Raw genomic sequence first — 16159 nt, 5'->3', positions numbered from 1 at the left:
TTTCTCTTGCATCCATATTGTTATATCTACACTAAAGAAAAAAATATGATTCAAATAAATATTTTTTTCAATAGTACTAATAACATTAATTTATAAAAATCAATAATATTTATTAAAAACAAGTAATACTTTCTATAATTTAAAAAATATTACTGTTTGAAATAATATTATTGATTTTCTATAAAATATTTCTATTCAAAGAAATATTTATTTAAATCCAGCATTTTTTTTCTCTCAGTGTAAAAGCATTCTTACTAAAAAATATAAAAAGATATTATTGATGTTAAATAAAAAGTATTATAATAAATAAAAAAAACTTAACATTTGTGTGGTGGTGTGTGTGTGTGTGTGTGTGTGTGTGTGTGTGTGTGTGTGGTGTGTGTGTGTGTGTGTGTGCGCTTGCCTAATGCTAATTATAAAGTTCTAAATGTTGCAAAGTATAAAGTTATTAAAACTTTAATAACTCTATAGTTGACATTTAAGTTAATATAAAAACTTGTTTTATTTTTTTTTTGTTAAAAAATATTTTTGTTTAAGCATTAAGTATCAAATTGCAGATTCTAAAAGTGATATGCAACAGGTAAAAGTATTTTACGTATGTTTTACAAAAGAAAAAATATAAATAATTTTTTTTGATTTAAAATACTTAAATTATAAAAAAAAAACTATATCCCGTGAATATGTTTCTTTAGTTATGTTGTATTATACATATATAGTCTCTATTCAAACAGTTAAGAAAAATTCTCACCTTCCCACATCATTGGTATCATCTAGGAGGTTTGTCGGGCTCTCCTACTTGTTTGCGTTTGATTTTCGTTATTTGATGAAGGAGTATTGGCCGACTCATTGGTTCTACATGTGGAGATATCACCTTCATTGCCGGCACACTCGATTGTTTTCGAAGGTTTCAGCAAACGTTTTTATTCACGGGCTCGCAAGAACAAATGGCGATGCAACCGCCTAATACAAGAAGCGCGAAGTGCCGCCAAGCATGTTCGATCAGAACTGACGCTTTGTGAGATCGTCATATTTATAGGCTCTAGCAATTAGTAATAATGGCGGAGTAAACTGGTATTACGACATACAGAGCGTGAATGCATCTATGGTAAAATGCATCATGCGCTTAAAATTATTCCAACCGGTGCTATAGAACCGTATGTTTCTGCACGCACATGATGGCGTACATATCCACAGTACCGTACTTACTACAATGTTAAATAGAGTGCATGAAGCGTAGTGAGAAGATAAATCTCAGCGACGCGTATCACAACATTTTCGATCTATCCGATGTACGGAACAACGTATTTGTGCAGATATATAATGGAAGTCAACCTGCATATTCCATCAGATTTTCACACAGTAAGATAGATTGATATAAAAAGAGAGAGGGTGGGAAAAATAGTAAAGTAAAAGAAAAAAATAGGAAGAAAACATAAAGAAAATAAAATGATGAAGTTCAAATTGATTGAAATCGAGGTCAGGCATCAACGAATATGTTGGCCAGAGAAGATATTTTTATGCAAGTTGTTAGTAAATTTTTTTACGTACATGTAAGGTTACAGACCAGTAATTTGTGAGAAAGGTAATCCATTTAATATCAAATAGACCGATAATAGAAACGTTGTTGAAGAAAGTAGAAAGTGATGTGAAAACATATGATTAATTTACGTGTTATCCCTAACTAGTGTTTCATTTACCGTACATACTCATTTTCTATTCTGCCGCGTTGGATCGTTTTCCTTGTCAAACGTTCAAGATTCATCAATGTTTCCATTATTTGTTCTTTGTTATTAATGATTATATAATATATATTATTATTGTGTAATTTGGAGATTTTCTTCAATACAACAAATTAAAAATTAAAAAACTGGATTAAGTTTCTTATTATTGAATATAATGATATTACATACACACAATAAATTCTTCTATGTTACATACATATCAATATTTTAATCTAAATAAATTAAACTAAATTATTATCATCTTGGATATTACTCTCAGTTACACGCGTATATATAAAGTGACAGTAAAAATCTTTATATTATAGAAGAAGAGAACTGTACTGATTTTATTACTTACATCACAGGTTGCCATTAAAAAGTTACTAAAATGCTCAAGCAAAATTAAGATGATAATAAACAGATTGTCTTGTAAAAAAAAAGCTTGCTTTTCACTTATACAGCTCCCACGATCCTTGCACGCCGGAAAGTGGAGAATAAGGCCTAAAAAGCATGATCTTTTTCTTCGACGAGTGTTTTGTATGCCACTGGGCCAATCGAGCATCCTCGATTCACTAGGTAGAGTATGCAGAGGGTTACAGCCTCTGAAGGTTACCGGCTATACGCATCCCAAGATGGCACAAAGAATGCAGCTCCCGCACTTTAGTGTCTAACCAACGTCTGAAATTCCTCGTATATCCCCGGCGTTAATGTAAGATGTAATTCAAAAGACTTCTTTCTAAAATATTTTGTAGTGTTGTTTTATAAATCCTGTTATGTCTGCTATGTAAATTTGATGTTTCTGCATACTGCTTTTTTACTCGATTCTACTCATCACGAGCAATTATGCTTGATTATTGAACAATTTTTTATATATATGTATATACATATGTGTGTGGTGTGTGTGTGTGTGTGTGTGTATGTTACTTTAGTATTTATAAATCAATGGTAAAGTCTATTGAAGTATAATTCTTTCGTTTTATTACTAAACTGTAAATTAAATTTAACGCTTTCGCGAACGAACATGATACAGTAATGAGTTAAATCAAAACCCTCCGCATGCGAATCGGCAGAACCACCTGTTGCTGATCGTTGACCTGAATCTAATAACAGGCAGAAACGTCCTGTTCTTGTCTAAAATATCTCTCGAGGAAATCACTCATGACGGTTTAACCTATTGCCTCACTTTTATTATTCCGGAAATCTGTGCGTTCCGCACCATAACTGATCTTCCGTATATCGTAGGCAAAACTTTTACGCGTTAGACTTTTTCGAACTATCCATTTTTCCACACTAGTGGTAGGTTTAAATCACAACGTTCAATGGTAAATGGATAGCCTATTTCAATTTTCAATTTTGTTTGCGAAGAATAGTATTATTATGACCCAATGATGCCTTGGAAAGTATTCTTTCGGCAAACTTCCGCGAATTAGTCGTTGAAGGATGAATGGGGATAATTCATGCGACGTCATTAAGATAAATGTCTCGGATGAAACGACCTACTTCTCTACTTTTGCGAACAATCGAAAGTCCGCCGCTTTTGTGATTTGGGACCTGAGCGGTATCAGATAACGAATAATAATTGAGCCCAACCCGCACTGTGCGTAGGCTCATCGCCGCGGAATCCATTTCTCGCACCGTTCGTGAGAATATAACTGCGCGCTCAGAATGTAGCACGGGCCTTAATACAGTTAAACACTGTCTGTGTAGGCCCGTGGCACTGACTATGGGATAATCGCGAAGTAGGTAACAGTATGGAGGATGCATCGTTGGCTGTTGTCGCATTAGAGATGCGCTAACCTCGATCGAGTGTGTCGAGGATGCGCTGTGCGCTCAGCTTCACGCACCTAACAAACCGTGATACAAGAAGAAAACAGAATACGTTTGATAGTTTTGTGTTGTGGGTCTGCGCACGTTATTAATTCTTTTAAAGCTAAGCGCTGTAATATCTCGTACATATAAAGGGCGTAGATACTTTTTTTTTATTTTCACACGTAGATCACGATAATTTTTAATAAAAATTAAAGGTTTTGATCTTATTGTTAAAAAATCCAGGATTATAATAATGATTATTTTAGAAAAAATATAGTTTTTATTAAATTTCAAAATCTTGTTTTGTGCTTTATTGTATAAAAGAGTTATATGTCTATTGACAGATATAAATTGGTAAAAAAATATTTAATAACAAATGCATTAATGTAATCAGTACAGTCGGAGTGCATATGCATGTCAAAGCATTGGCAGTAATTGAGTAAATTAGCTAATTATACGCCATAAGGCTGTGAATCCATGTTCGTAATGTTCATTCATTTACTGGTAATCTCCATTTCATAGCTATCGTATCAAAAATGAACGACAGCTGGTTTATATATGACGTGTGTTGAGGGATGTGCAATACGTAATCAAAGCGCAAATTGTACAAAGTGTGACGTGCAGTTATAAGTTATACTGTTACGCAATAAAGCAATACCACACATAACTCGTAATCTCGAAGCACGTTATTGTTTTGTTCGTCTCGCTTTATGTATTTCAGTGTCAATAAATCTGGAACGAAATGAAATCTTCTTTAACAGCATGTTGCTAAGAAACAGAACAAAAATAATTTTAGTTAGTTGTACATTTACTCTTTTCTCTATCTATTTACGCGATTTATACTTGTTTCCAAGAATTATAATCGCGTGTAATGAAAAAAAAAAGATAAAAAGATGGAGCAACACTGCAATTTTTGTTATATTTTACATAAATCCAAAATATTATTGCGCCCCTAGGAAACACGACAAGATGAGAATGATACACCGAAATTCAGGGAAAGTAGATCATCCGTGTCGATAATTCTCGCTCATTCCGCGCCGCAGGAAAATCGTAGGAAGGTCACAGGCTGTCCGTAACCTGGAACCAGTTTCTAGCATCCTCACGTTATAGCAGGGGTCAGCGAGATCACGGTGCCAGATACTCTGCCAATGCAGTCCACGGCGCTCCCCTCTGATCTCATCTCAACACAGGCCTTTCCTTTCCTCCCGCACAAGATGCGAATCATGATGGGGCCGCACACTAACGTGACGCGGAAGATGCACACATAGTACTTCCAGGTACGTAACCGCCGCGCCGCGGCGAAATTTAATGAACGAATCGCGTGGCGGCCGTTGAACAGCAGCGTCTCGATCTCAAGACGCGAGTGGGTCTCTGTGTCAGGAAGGGTCACATGTTCTTAGCGCGCTACCACCATGAGAATTTTTACCTCGGCCCCGTCCCGCCGCGATGGCAGCTGTCTAGCGAGCTGAAAGAGAGAAGAGGAGGATGCAAGGACGAGAGGGGTCGCGACGGAGAGAAGATAGAAGAGGATTATCCACTCATACAAGCGAGGTCGTGTCGTCACATGCACCAGCATATCCGTCCGTTTATACAGAGAGATACCTCACCCCCTTCGTGAAGGATGGCATCTAGGAGGATGGCTCCTCGCTGGTATATATCTGCCCGGAGACTTGGTCCTGATGCCAGTTCTCTCTAGTCGAGGATCATCCAGCTCGTGGGTGCGCGCAACTTTTCGTATCTCCGACTAGTCACTTCGAATTTCGAGTCGCGTGTCTCTCGCGTGATTTCGAGGATACGAGGTGTCTGTGATTTAGTCCCAATTGCCCAATCAAGCATTCGCGAGTTGGAAAGCCATCCGGATCCAAATGTCGGCGATTATATCGATTATATCCAAGTGCGTGCTGCTCTTGTTAATCTGCAGTGCAACTATTCACGCCGATGAGGACGATGGATTCCTCGAGCGAGGATACCCGTGCACTTTATCGTGTCTACGAGAATGCGAGCATCGCAATATGGCCGTGTCGCCGTGTTTGAAGAAGAAGGCGATCGCCTTCTTCGAAAGACTCGGTCGTATACAGACTTTACCAATCAGCGAAAATCTCGAGCTGATCAAAGTCGCGTCCTCGACAGACAATAGTTCGAAAAACAACTTCTCCGACTTGGAGAAGACTTTGGCTAGAAACCAACGGAGGGGCCATGGACGAAATACTTAACGACATTCTGTTCGAGCGTATAGCCACGCTAATGAACAGTTTCAACGTGCAGATAAGCTTACCAAAGACAAGTTCCAGCGAATTGAAACGAAGTATCGAGGAAGGTCGTGGAAAGATGAAGAAGATGATGGGCATGATGATGATGGGAATGGCGATGAAACTCGCCCGCGTTAGTTCCCATTGCCATGGGCGTGCTTTTCCTTTTGGCCGGCAAGGCACTGATCATCAGCAAGATCGCTTTGGTTCTGTCGCTGATCATCGGCCTGAAGAAGCTATTGAGCCAAAAGCAGGGTGGTCATGATCATGGTGGCTGGCAGCAAGGAGGTGGATGGGACAGAAGTCTGAAGGGAGTTGTAGGCGCACCTGTATTGACGGAAGCCGATCGCGAGTACGCTCACACCTTAGCTTACAGCGCGCGGCTGAAGCATTAAACAACTCACGGAAGAAAAGCAATGGGAAATCTTCAGGTATTGGGAGGAAGCAACGCCTGTATCCAAAGGAGCAGATAATACGCGAGTTCAGAGACAGTTCGAGATATCGAAATCTATAGATTCGCCTACTTATGTCTTAAGGAAAATTTTATCATTCATAAAATCTCATATTCACGAGTACTGCATAAATTGTGAAGAAAAAAAGTGTAAAACGGAATGTATCAGTGATGTAATGTCGGAATAACAAAATGTGAAAAAAATGTAAAAGTTTTAGAGATATTAAAAGTAAAAAAGAAGATTTAAATGAACGATCTGTCTCATTCGTGTAAATATATACAAGTCTGATCGCTTTTTGAATGATCATTGGTATGGTAATCATATCGTAATTTTTTATCTTTTAAAAATTAACAGTTTTATAAATGACACAGCTATTTGATGCGATGATATAATAGAAAAGTTTTATTATACATGGTGCGAAAAAGAAGCTATTTCGCATCTCTTGACATTTTTTTTGTAAAGTAAGAAAGAATTCAAACCGCAGCTGGAATGTAAATAACTGTGTCAAAAAGATATAAAACAAAAGAACTTGCAACGACAAGTGTTTGCATTTCATCTGTCAGCTGTCTTAGCAAATCTGAAATAATAGCGAGACTGTAATCTTGACGCACGCGAATTTCTAACGGTGCTGATTTCAAGTTTCTTGTCGGCAATCAAAACGTGATCAATTTCGAGATCGAGCGAAAAGATAACAGACTTTATTCTTTGATTAGCCGAATTTGCAGTCGTTTCTCAGTACACTTGCGATTATTTATATTATTTATTTGTAGTACCGCACTAAGGTAGGCGGCAAAATATGTTTATTTTAGATTTATAACCTTAGAGAGAGTTTGGAATGTGTAGCTTGCGACAAGTACTTACACAAATATCAATTTATGTTACTAAAACGTGTGTTCAGTAGAGTAAGCGTGACGACTAAAACACTTGAGTATTAAAATGTAGCAAATAGGAAATACTAATTCCATCTGTCAACGTTTATTGTAATAATTAACTCATATAGGTATATTACATTTTAAGAAACGTAACATTTATTTCGTAATGATCGTAATACATGCGGATGATTTCGCGTAGCGTTTTTCACTTGTGGTCTCTAAGAAAAAGTAATTTGACTAATTTCATTATTTATAAACACACACTTGACGACGCGACGCATTCTACAAGATGTATACGAGATGTATACGTTTGACTCCGAGAAGCGATTATAAATTCGGCCTCAAGTGTTACTTTGTGAACACAGGCGTTCAATACTTTCTCAAAGATAACGACGATTAGTTATACAAGTTTAATTTGATTGTAAATTATTACGAAATAAAGTCGTATGTCATTCTCACTTTTTATTTTGTATTCTTGGTGCGCTCCTTCCAAAGCTCCTGTATATTTGATTTTGTTATCAATGTATCTTCAGTCCAAGAACGGCAGCGAATAAAGCGAAGAAAAATCCCGCAAGTAACGTCGTTCCCTTGAGAAGAATCAAACCTCCGAGTATCGTTGGTATTAAAGCAACAAATTTAAGTTTGTACGCCATCAATAACGCCAACATAGTTTTGCCAGCCTTTCGTTTCTTTCGCCGCGCTTCATCTGAAAATCATCATGAATAAAACAATTAAAACTTTGGATGTACTTCCGCGTTTTAAACTTGTTAAATCAGGAAAATATCAAATTACTTAATATTTATTATTTAACTTTACGTTAACTTTACAAATTACATAATTCCATATATGAGAATAATTTCATGTATGTTACAAGATTACATAGATTACGTAATTAATACGCAAATGAAATACTGTTGTTAATGTGATTATTGAAAACTCTTGAAAAACGCCTACGTATTAAGATAACTTACAATCAAGAAATAAATAAATGCTTATTGATACCATTGGGTAGCGTTTCAGTATTAAAAATATAAAATTCTAAAAGTACTAAAAAATAAATATTTAAAAAATGTATTGTATTTCAATAATAAAATTTCGATTTAATAAGAAGAATCATTATAGTATTAAAGAAAAAGACTGTTGTATAACGGTATTGGTAATCATACTTTATCAAGACGACAATTCATTCTTAATACTTGTTACTTTTTGCGTCAATGTTTTATAGCTCTTGCTTTACGAGACAAAAAACATCTCTGCCATTAAATATTATAACTTGCTTTTAATTTACCTCGTTCCTTCACTTCAATCTTTGAATGTGGACTATAGATGTCTTCGTCAATTGAACGATCGATCTCAGCTACCTCGCTGGCGTTGCGATCATTGACCGAAGAAATAGAACTCTCAGATGTGACATTATCATACGTGTACCTGAGGATCTTTTTGTCGGAAGTGACGGCTCTCTCTTCCCTCTGCCATTTCTCTAGCACCGATCTCGAATGCTCAGTCGCACGGCTGACGCAATTCAAGGTCAGCAGAATTGCGACCAGGTTAACTCTCAACAGCATCTTTTCTCACGTTCATGAAGAACAGGCTCTCGCTGGAAATCCACTGGTGATATCTGCACGTGGTTTTGTCTACGATCTCACTCTTTCGCCTGTTCCTATTTCACCCTATTTAATCGTCAAGACGTCATCGCGCACTGACGGTTTTCCTAGGTCACGGAGTATTCGACGAACGTTTTCTCAAATCGCAAGAACATCCGAGTGTATGCCGGGGCGAGCACTCTCTTTGTCCAGCGTCGACGACGGGTAACGAAAGATGAACGCTGCGACTGTCACGACATATCTCTTCGTTCGTGTTTGTATCCTTTTAATTCGTTCCGTACGCTGAATTTTGGAGTCGTTTACCTTTACAGGGAAACGACATATAGGAAATCAACTAAGTATGGACAGTATAGGAAGAAGGAATGAACGGTGCAGCGAGCAACCGCGAACTAACGCGATCCACCGTTGATCCGCCACTCGACGACAAACTAACCGGACGCCGCGGATACCACGCCGGGCACGCTTCAGTTGCCGGGAAAATCGGCAGTCCGTGTAAAATGAGCTCCGACCGGTGAGCCAGCGATATATACGCTCGCGGTAAACACTATGATCCAAATTGTCAGTGCCGATATATGTGTCACGTTATATCGCAGAAACGGTATGTACGATGCACGGACTCGGTCGTTGTAGATAAGAAGAACGCTCCTGCGGGTGTTCTCGTCGTTCAAGAGAAAGGGAGTGGAGGTCTTCACGCGAATGAGCGCGTTATAACGCCTCTATAGGGGCGGAAATGGTCCGGCTGAATACGATGCGTTGACGTCGTTTTGCGATTCTTTTTCAGTTACGCCATGCAGACATTCGGGCCGAAGAGAACTCGATGAATAGTCTTCATGTTCTTCATGGAAACGCTCCATGTCTTGCGTCGTCGCGTAAGATCGAGATTTCATTTACCTCGAACGTTCTTATCTCGAGGAAAATCGATTTATAAATGTTTGATCCAATTTTTGAATCTCTCTGATCAAGTACTGATATACACTTTCGTATCAATAACTTTTTATGCTTTTATGCTAGATTCGATGATTTTATACTTATATGTTGTTTGTTTCATAAACTGTTCGTCACGAATTGTTCGCAATGTTAAACATTTTAAAGAACAATTGTCGTCTCCTTTGTTTAGTTGAAGCTTATTTCAAAATTAGATAAAGAACACAAAATTTACTTGTTTTGTTCACTGTTAAATATTTGTAAATTGAAATAAATCGCCGTTACTTGAATTAGTCTAGCTTTATATCTGGAACTAAAATGACATCCGGTAAATCCTGCGAAAAATCGTGTTATTGTTTTACTTCACTCCCTTCGACTCGCTTTTCAATTCTGTTACGCCACTTTTAGATTATCGATTGAATTTCTCGCTGGAGTATCATCCTGCTCTCATAACAGAGCATCGCAAACTGTATTACATCTTACAATCTGCTGCATATTTATCTAAAGTACTCAAAGCGTGTGGTTCCGCTCAAGTGCACAATAGAATATTGCACATTGCTGTAACCAGCGACGTAAATGAGCGTCTTATTTACCTGTAGGATAAGAAATTAGAAATCTGCGTGTATACGCGTAGAAATCTGCGTGAAAAGATTGACCGATCGTAGATGATCTCAATGGGATCTCTTTTTTTTTTAGTTACGCCCAGCAGACATGCTGGTTGCTAATAACCCACGGCAGTTTTAAATGATCCTTACAACCTGCTAATATTTTCTTCTTGTTGTGTTTAATGTACCAATTTACGTATGTAGGTATATGGGTCCGAAAATATTTATAAACACTGTACTTTTGCTGTTACTTTCCACTTGTAATGTCTTGAGATAGATATGATATAAAGATATTACACTATTTTGACATAATAAGGACAGCAGTGTTGTCTAACTAGTTTAATATGTTCTATTGCTTTCTTGTATTCTTTCAATAACAGAAATCAAATAAAGAAATATTTCCTTATTACACAACCACACTGAGGTACAAATGAAAACAGAGACTTTAGTCCGTTATTTATCGAGAAGAATGTGATGTGACAAATTGTACGACAGATTGACATTAAAATTTACATGAAAGATGATAGAGTAAAATTATATAATACGTACAGAAAAAAGATAATTATTAAAGTATTTAATATTTAATAAAGTGTAAAAAAATGTGGTGAAATTATGACAACTTGGCACAATTAATACGAAGTATTCAAAACATGTGTTGAATGATTGCGGATGAGATTGATAAGACAAAGCATAATACAGCACAAGGTGTTATCATTTTATTGAGTGATTAATAGCTTGAATGTTTCCAACATCCGATTATCCGATTCTTATCTGTCCTGGAAAATCACGAGTCACATGCACCACATCGAATAAACTGATACTTAACAGTCATTATCACGTATGTACTCTCTCCGTGACTTTCTTCATTCTCAGACATTACATCGAGCCAGTTTCACGAGTAATAAACCTGTATATTTATTATCGTCGGAAACTTGCACGCACTGATTACGCACTGGTATCAAAATTGTCTTTTTGGATACATTATTTCTAATTCGTGTCGCTAATAAAAGATATTACCCGCGCATTATAATATTTGTCGCTATTGAAATCATCAGACTGATTATATGACGATATGTTATAGTAACGCATTAGTCGAGTTTCTCGTGTATGAAGTCGGCAACCCACATATTGGTACAGTAGTTTTATTCATATGCCACTTGGGTAAATCATTTCAGAATTTTGGAAAGAAGAGGTAAAAAATAATTTGCTTGTTTCACGAACCTGAAAACCAAATAAAATTTGTCGTTATACGAATGAAAATATCAAAAGTCAAAACAAAAAAACAATATTAGTTTTGCTATTAATTTCTAATTAATACAAAAAATTCTAATAATTTTGATTAAATGTGTGAGATTATTATGATACTATTTTTATTCTTATCGCAGAATAAATGCTTATAATTATTACTGTTAACTTTTGTAATTAATGAAATATCATATTTATCATTAGTAAGCCGAAAAAATTTTCAGCTATAGTAAGAATCAAAATTTGCAATAAGCTCTAATTATTATTATAAATTGATTGTACATAAAAATAATTCACTTCAATGGCATAAAAAAAAAATCATCAATAAAAATATAAAAGAAGCATATTTTCCGTATATAATTTATCTCATTTTTTAAGAAAAAAATTAATAAAATCATATTCAATAAAAAATTAAAAAATGTAATAGAAAGAATAAAATATATATAAATAAATAATAAATTTATTTTTTCTGTCGGATTTTTTTCATAATTTCTAAATCTAGGTGGAAATGTTTAAAATTAGGTCGTGATTCACATAAATTTGGGAAATCTTGATTTAATTCTTATGTTCTTGAGATATCAAAAAAATCGACAATTATCTTTATAATAAATAAAACAATTTTACTTAATATCGCATGATTACTGTATTAATTTTATGAGCATAATAAAGATTATTTGTAAAATTACTCACGCATGGAACTATTATTATTCTTCTTGTTACCCACGGTCTTAATTTTGACAAATAATAGGGAGCTCACAAAAGAGGAATCTGTTATTAGTGACATAACAACTGTCTGTTCCTAAAGTAAATTAACGTATAATGATATAAATATATAACGGTACAAAATAATAAAAGGTACAGATAAGTACAGCAAGTTATAAATTCAAACATTGTTAAAAATTGCTTTTTGAATAAAAAAATACGTATCTAATTTAAAAATAAGTTTAATAATAATTTATTAATAATAATTATTAGTTTTTTGGAAACGTTATTTTCAGAAAAATATTATAATTTGTCAATAATTTCTAAAACTATGACTTGATAACGTAAATATGACGTTCGTCTCTAAATCTATTAATATAAAAAAACGTCAATCTTTACTGCTTTTTCGACATTTATCTATCGTACTCAAGCGTGTAACATCATTTTTGTTGTAATGCTAATAGAAAATACTTCTCTTGATGATGAGCATGGATATAAATCTTTTTTGTAGTCTTTACCTATTAATTGAAAAGTCAGTTTCTAAAGACAAGTACACTTTCTTCTATGGTTCTGATTAAGGTTTAATTTTATACATTACTCAATAGAGACATGATATATTGTTCAGTAATATAATTCGTCAAAATTTTTTAATATTAATTAATTATTAACATTATTAATATAATTTTATTAATATCACCTTAGTTTCTTTATAGTATAACATAATATTATAAAAATTTTATTATACAAAAATAGCTTCAAATACATTCTAATTTAATTAAATACTTATTATCATTACAATAATTGAAACAGGACCGAGATCTCTTTAATTACAGATTCGCTTTTGTAGTGGAACGACTTAATTCGCATTACTTCTGGTTTACTTTTCGCAGTATAAGCAGGCCGTAGGTCGCAGCAGCTGGAGCTCATCTTTATGCCACGACTATTCGAGTGTAAAACGAACTCAATTGATAATAGACGTACCACGTCCCATGACAAAGGACAGCAATGAAGAAGACGTTTGACGGAGAGAATGATCTACTTACTCGGGCCAAAATATTCCGGGGAAGATCCTTCGTTCTTGAGAGTGGTCGACGCGAATAGCGTCCAATGGTCGAGGTAGACTAGCTTAGGAGGTACGGGAGTGGACGTTGGATCCTTCGTCACGCATCAGTACCAAGTTAGATGAGTACTCTCCTCCTCTGAGCTTTTCGCGGTCCCACTATATAAACTAATAGCCCGGTCTAGCACGAATGTCAGTTAACATATTATTGGCCAAGAGATCGGTCGTGATTGCAAGATAAGCGGAGTTTTCGAGATAAAACGTGATTATAGAGTGTGTTATAAAAAAATATAAAAAAGGAATAAAAGAAGCATCTAGATGCTAACAAGATGTTACTGCTGTACATATTATTCTTTCTATCAGTGCTCGTCACAGCACAGGGATCACAATCAATGAACACACTGGATAGAGAGATACTGCGGAACGACTCTAAAAGCTCTTTAGATCGGATTGGTGAAAGCTTTTTGAACGGCATTGAAACACTTTTTCCAGTTTCGAAAGCGTATGCTGTAGAAGGTACTAACAATAATGATTATTTATAGCTAAATAGTTCAGGAAAATTGTATTTGTTTTTAAGTCTTTACATTAGTATTTAAAAAAAATAAATTTAGTTTTTTCTATTTTCTCATTAGACAATAAAGTATAAAAATAATATATAAAATAAACAACCAAGAAAATGTAATCAAATAAAAAAAACTTTTAACAAAAAAATATTAATTATTTTTATATTTAAATAAATAAATTTTTTTTATTATTTTGACATAATTGTAATTATTATCAATTTTTTAAATAAAATCAAAATATTTTAATGTATAATCTTTATATTACACATAAGCATAAAAATATTATGTTGAATCAATATACAAAAGGAGCATTAATATAAACGAAGTATGTATGAAAGTATTAAAAAAAAGATTAATATTTTTATAACTTTTAATAGTTTACAATATTACTATAAACTAATAAATTTATATACTATACACTTTTAGTTGTATTATAATAGTAAATAAAAGACGTTAAATTATTGCAAAGCTTATAATTATTTATAATAATTTATGTCTTTATGGAATTTAGCACTACTTGAAAGTATTAATTATGCTTCTGTATACATTTTAAATTAAACATTTTTTTTACAACAACCACAAGTTTTTTACAACAAAATAATATATCTGAATAAAATGAGAGAATTGAGCAACAGATTAACGAGTTGGCAAATCTAGTGCGTCATTTTAAATTTTAGTCAAAAATTAGAATAATTTGCTGTAAAATAAAATTATGAGATCGCGTATTAATCAAACGTTGTTAAAGAAGCGTGTAATTGCACATGTTGTCCATTAAGCTATGATACTTTTGGGTTTACGGGCGCACGGAGTCTCTCGGTACAAAAACATAAGTGCTTTCTACTCCAGTTCATCTTTATTAACTTCCGTGACGATCGTATCTAATAAGGAAGGTATACTTCGATGAAGCTCGGTATGCACATCCTGGTTTTCGAGGGAGGCAAAATACTTATATAATATAGTATAACCTTTTAAATTGACATGTGTAGTGATTAGTAGAACGTTGCGGGCAATGTAGTATACGTTACAATGAGTGAGGGAATAGGAATAATATGTTTATTTTCATTAACTATGTTTTTAAATGAAGAATAAAAAATATGCGTAAATTTAAAGCATGAAACATGTTTATATATTTCTATTATTATTTCTTCTCTTTATTTTTTAAGTATCTTTTTCTTTATTAATTGCAGGGCGTAAAGATAAGAAATTAAAAAAATTGAATAAGTATGTTCTGCCTTTAATCATTGGATTTTTGCTGATAAAATCTATTTTATTGCCTATCACGTTAAAGGCATTGGCTATTCTAAGTGGAAAAGCTGTTGTGCTGAGTTTGATGAGTTTGATCCTGGCAGCTATAGTTGGATTAAAAAAGGTGGCCCAAAAGGACAGCGACTACGAACACAACAAGCATAGACGACAAGATGTATATGGTTTTATTGGTAATGTGCAAGAATTCGAACCTTATCGAATTTATAAAGAACGACGCAGAAAGAAGTAGTGAAAAGAAATTACATTAATGGACAATAAAATTATTTGTTTGTACTTCGATTATCTTTTTTCTTATAGTAATGTTTGTTGTAAGAAAATAATTTTTACTTTAACTTTAAATAATTTTGAAAAGAATTGTTAAGTATGTCAATGTATGTAAAGTTAAGAACTAAATGTAATTATTTGTAGCCTTTTTAATTTTTTCTTTGCTCTATTTATTTATTATTTTAAGTTTAGTTATAAGATTAAAATGTAAAATCAATCACTGTAAATATAATAAATTCAAAGAAGCATAATTTATATACCGTTGTCATATATAATATTGTAAAAGTTCCTTTCTTATTTGTATTAATATCAATAAAGAATTTTACCATAGAAATAATAAATAAGCTATGTGCTTGTGTTAATTGTGTTAAATGCGATAACTGACTGGTGAAAGTAATCAAAATTTATAAAATTCACAAACGGAAACATATAATTGCTGAAATTTATATAATTCAATTATATTTAATTTACTTTACATCTCGACAATAGCTCTACATCTCTTAATTACGATTGCAATGTTGTTAACAAAATTTTTTTTTAAAGATAAGTAATCTCAATGTATATATCTTGACTCATTTCACTAGCATGATGTAAGAAAGAGAGAAAGTTTCTTGATTCCGTGGGGAACTAGTTTGTAGATATCTATTTCTCTCTTCGTAACTATCAAAGTTAAATTATTCAGTTATGTATATAAATATGTTTTTAACAATAAATTTTTAATTGTTATAATTACAATAAGCTTATATAATCCTGTATAATAACACATAAAAATAAAACATAAATTTTATTATTAAATCTGAAGAAATCAAGTATTATAACTATT

The 16159-nt window shown here is 33.8% G+C and overlaps 2 protein-coding genes and 1 pseudogene across 2 annotated transcripts; 2 read left to right on the top strand and 1 right to left on the bottom strand.

The window, feature by feature from the left end:
- Positions 1-5395: 5395 nt before the first annotated feature.
- Positions 5396-6393, top strand: LOC118648516 (annotated as a pseudogene).
- Positions 6394-7241: 848 nt separating this feature from the next.
- Positions 7242-9984, bottom strand: LOC105828941. The gene is made up of 2 exons (XM_012667526.3): positions 8392-9984; positions 7242-7809 (listed from the first exon to the last, which is right to left on the bottom strand). The coding sequence occupies exons 1-2, from the start codon at positions 8666-8668 to the stop codon at positions 7622-7624; spliced, it is 465 nt and encodes a 154-aa protein (XP_012522980.1). The 5' UTR covers positions 8669-9984; the 3' UTR covers positions 7242-7621.
- A 3041-nt stretch (positions 9985-13025) lies between these two features.
- On the top strand, positions 13026-15572 carry LOC118648517. Its single transcript, XM_036294840.1, has 2 exons — positions 13026-13759; positions 14994-15572. Exons 1-2 carry the CDS (start codon positions 13573-13575, stop codon positions 15299-15301), a joined length of 495 nt encoding a protein of 164 aa, XP_036150733.1. The 5' UTR covers positions 13026-13572; the 3' UTR covers positions 15302-15572.
- The last annotated feature ends 587 nt before the right edge of the window (positions 15573-16159 follow it).

The sequence above is a fragment of the Monomorium pharaonis genome, unplaced genomic scaffold (assembly GCF_013373865.1).
Source record: "Monomorium pharaonis isolate MP-MQ-018 unplaced genomic scaffold, ASM1337386v2 scaffold_484, whole genome shotgun sequence".
NCBI lineage: Eukaryota > Metazoa > Arthropoda > Insecta > Hymenoptera > Formicidae > Monomorium > Monomorium pharaonis.
This window is presented reverse-complemented; position numbering and strand designations above follow the sequence as displayed.

Excerpts from the sequence above, each read along its gene's own strand:
- LOC118648517 (XM_036294840.1), top strand. The coding sequence starts at position 13,573 with ATGTTACTGCTGTACATATTATTCTTTCTATCAGTGCTCGTCACAGCA. Across the intron at positions 13,760-14,993 it reads GAAAGCGTATGCTGTAGAAG|GGCGTAAAGATAAGAAATTA; the intron begins GTACTAACAATA and ends TATTAATTGCAG.
- LOC105828941 (XM_012667526.3), bottom strand. The coding sequence starts at position 8,668 with ATGCTGTTGAGAGTTAACCTGGTCGCAATTCTGCTGACCTTGAATTGC. Across the intron at positions 7,810-8,391 it reads GATTGAAGTGAAGGAACGAG|ATGAAGCGCGGCGAAAGAAA; the intron begins GTAAATTAAAAG and ends GATGATTTTCAG.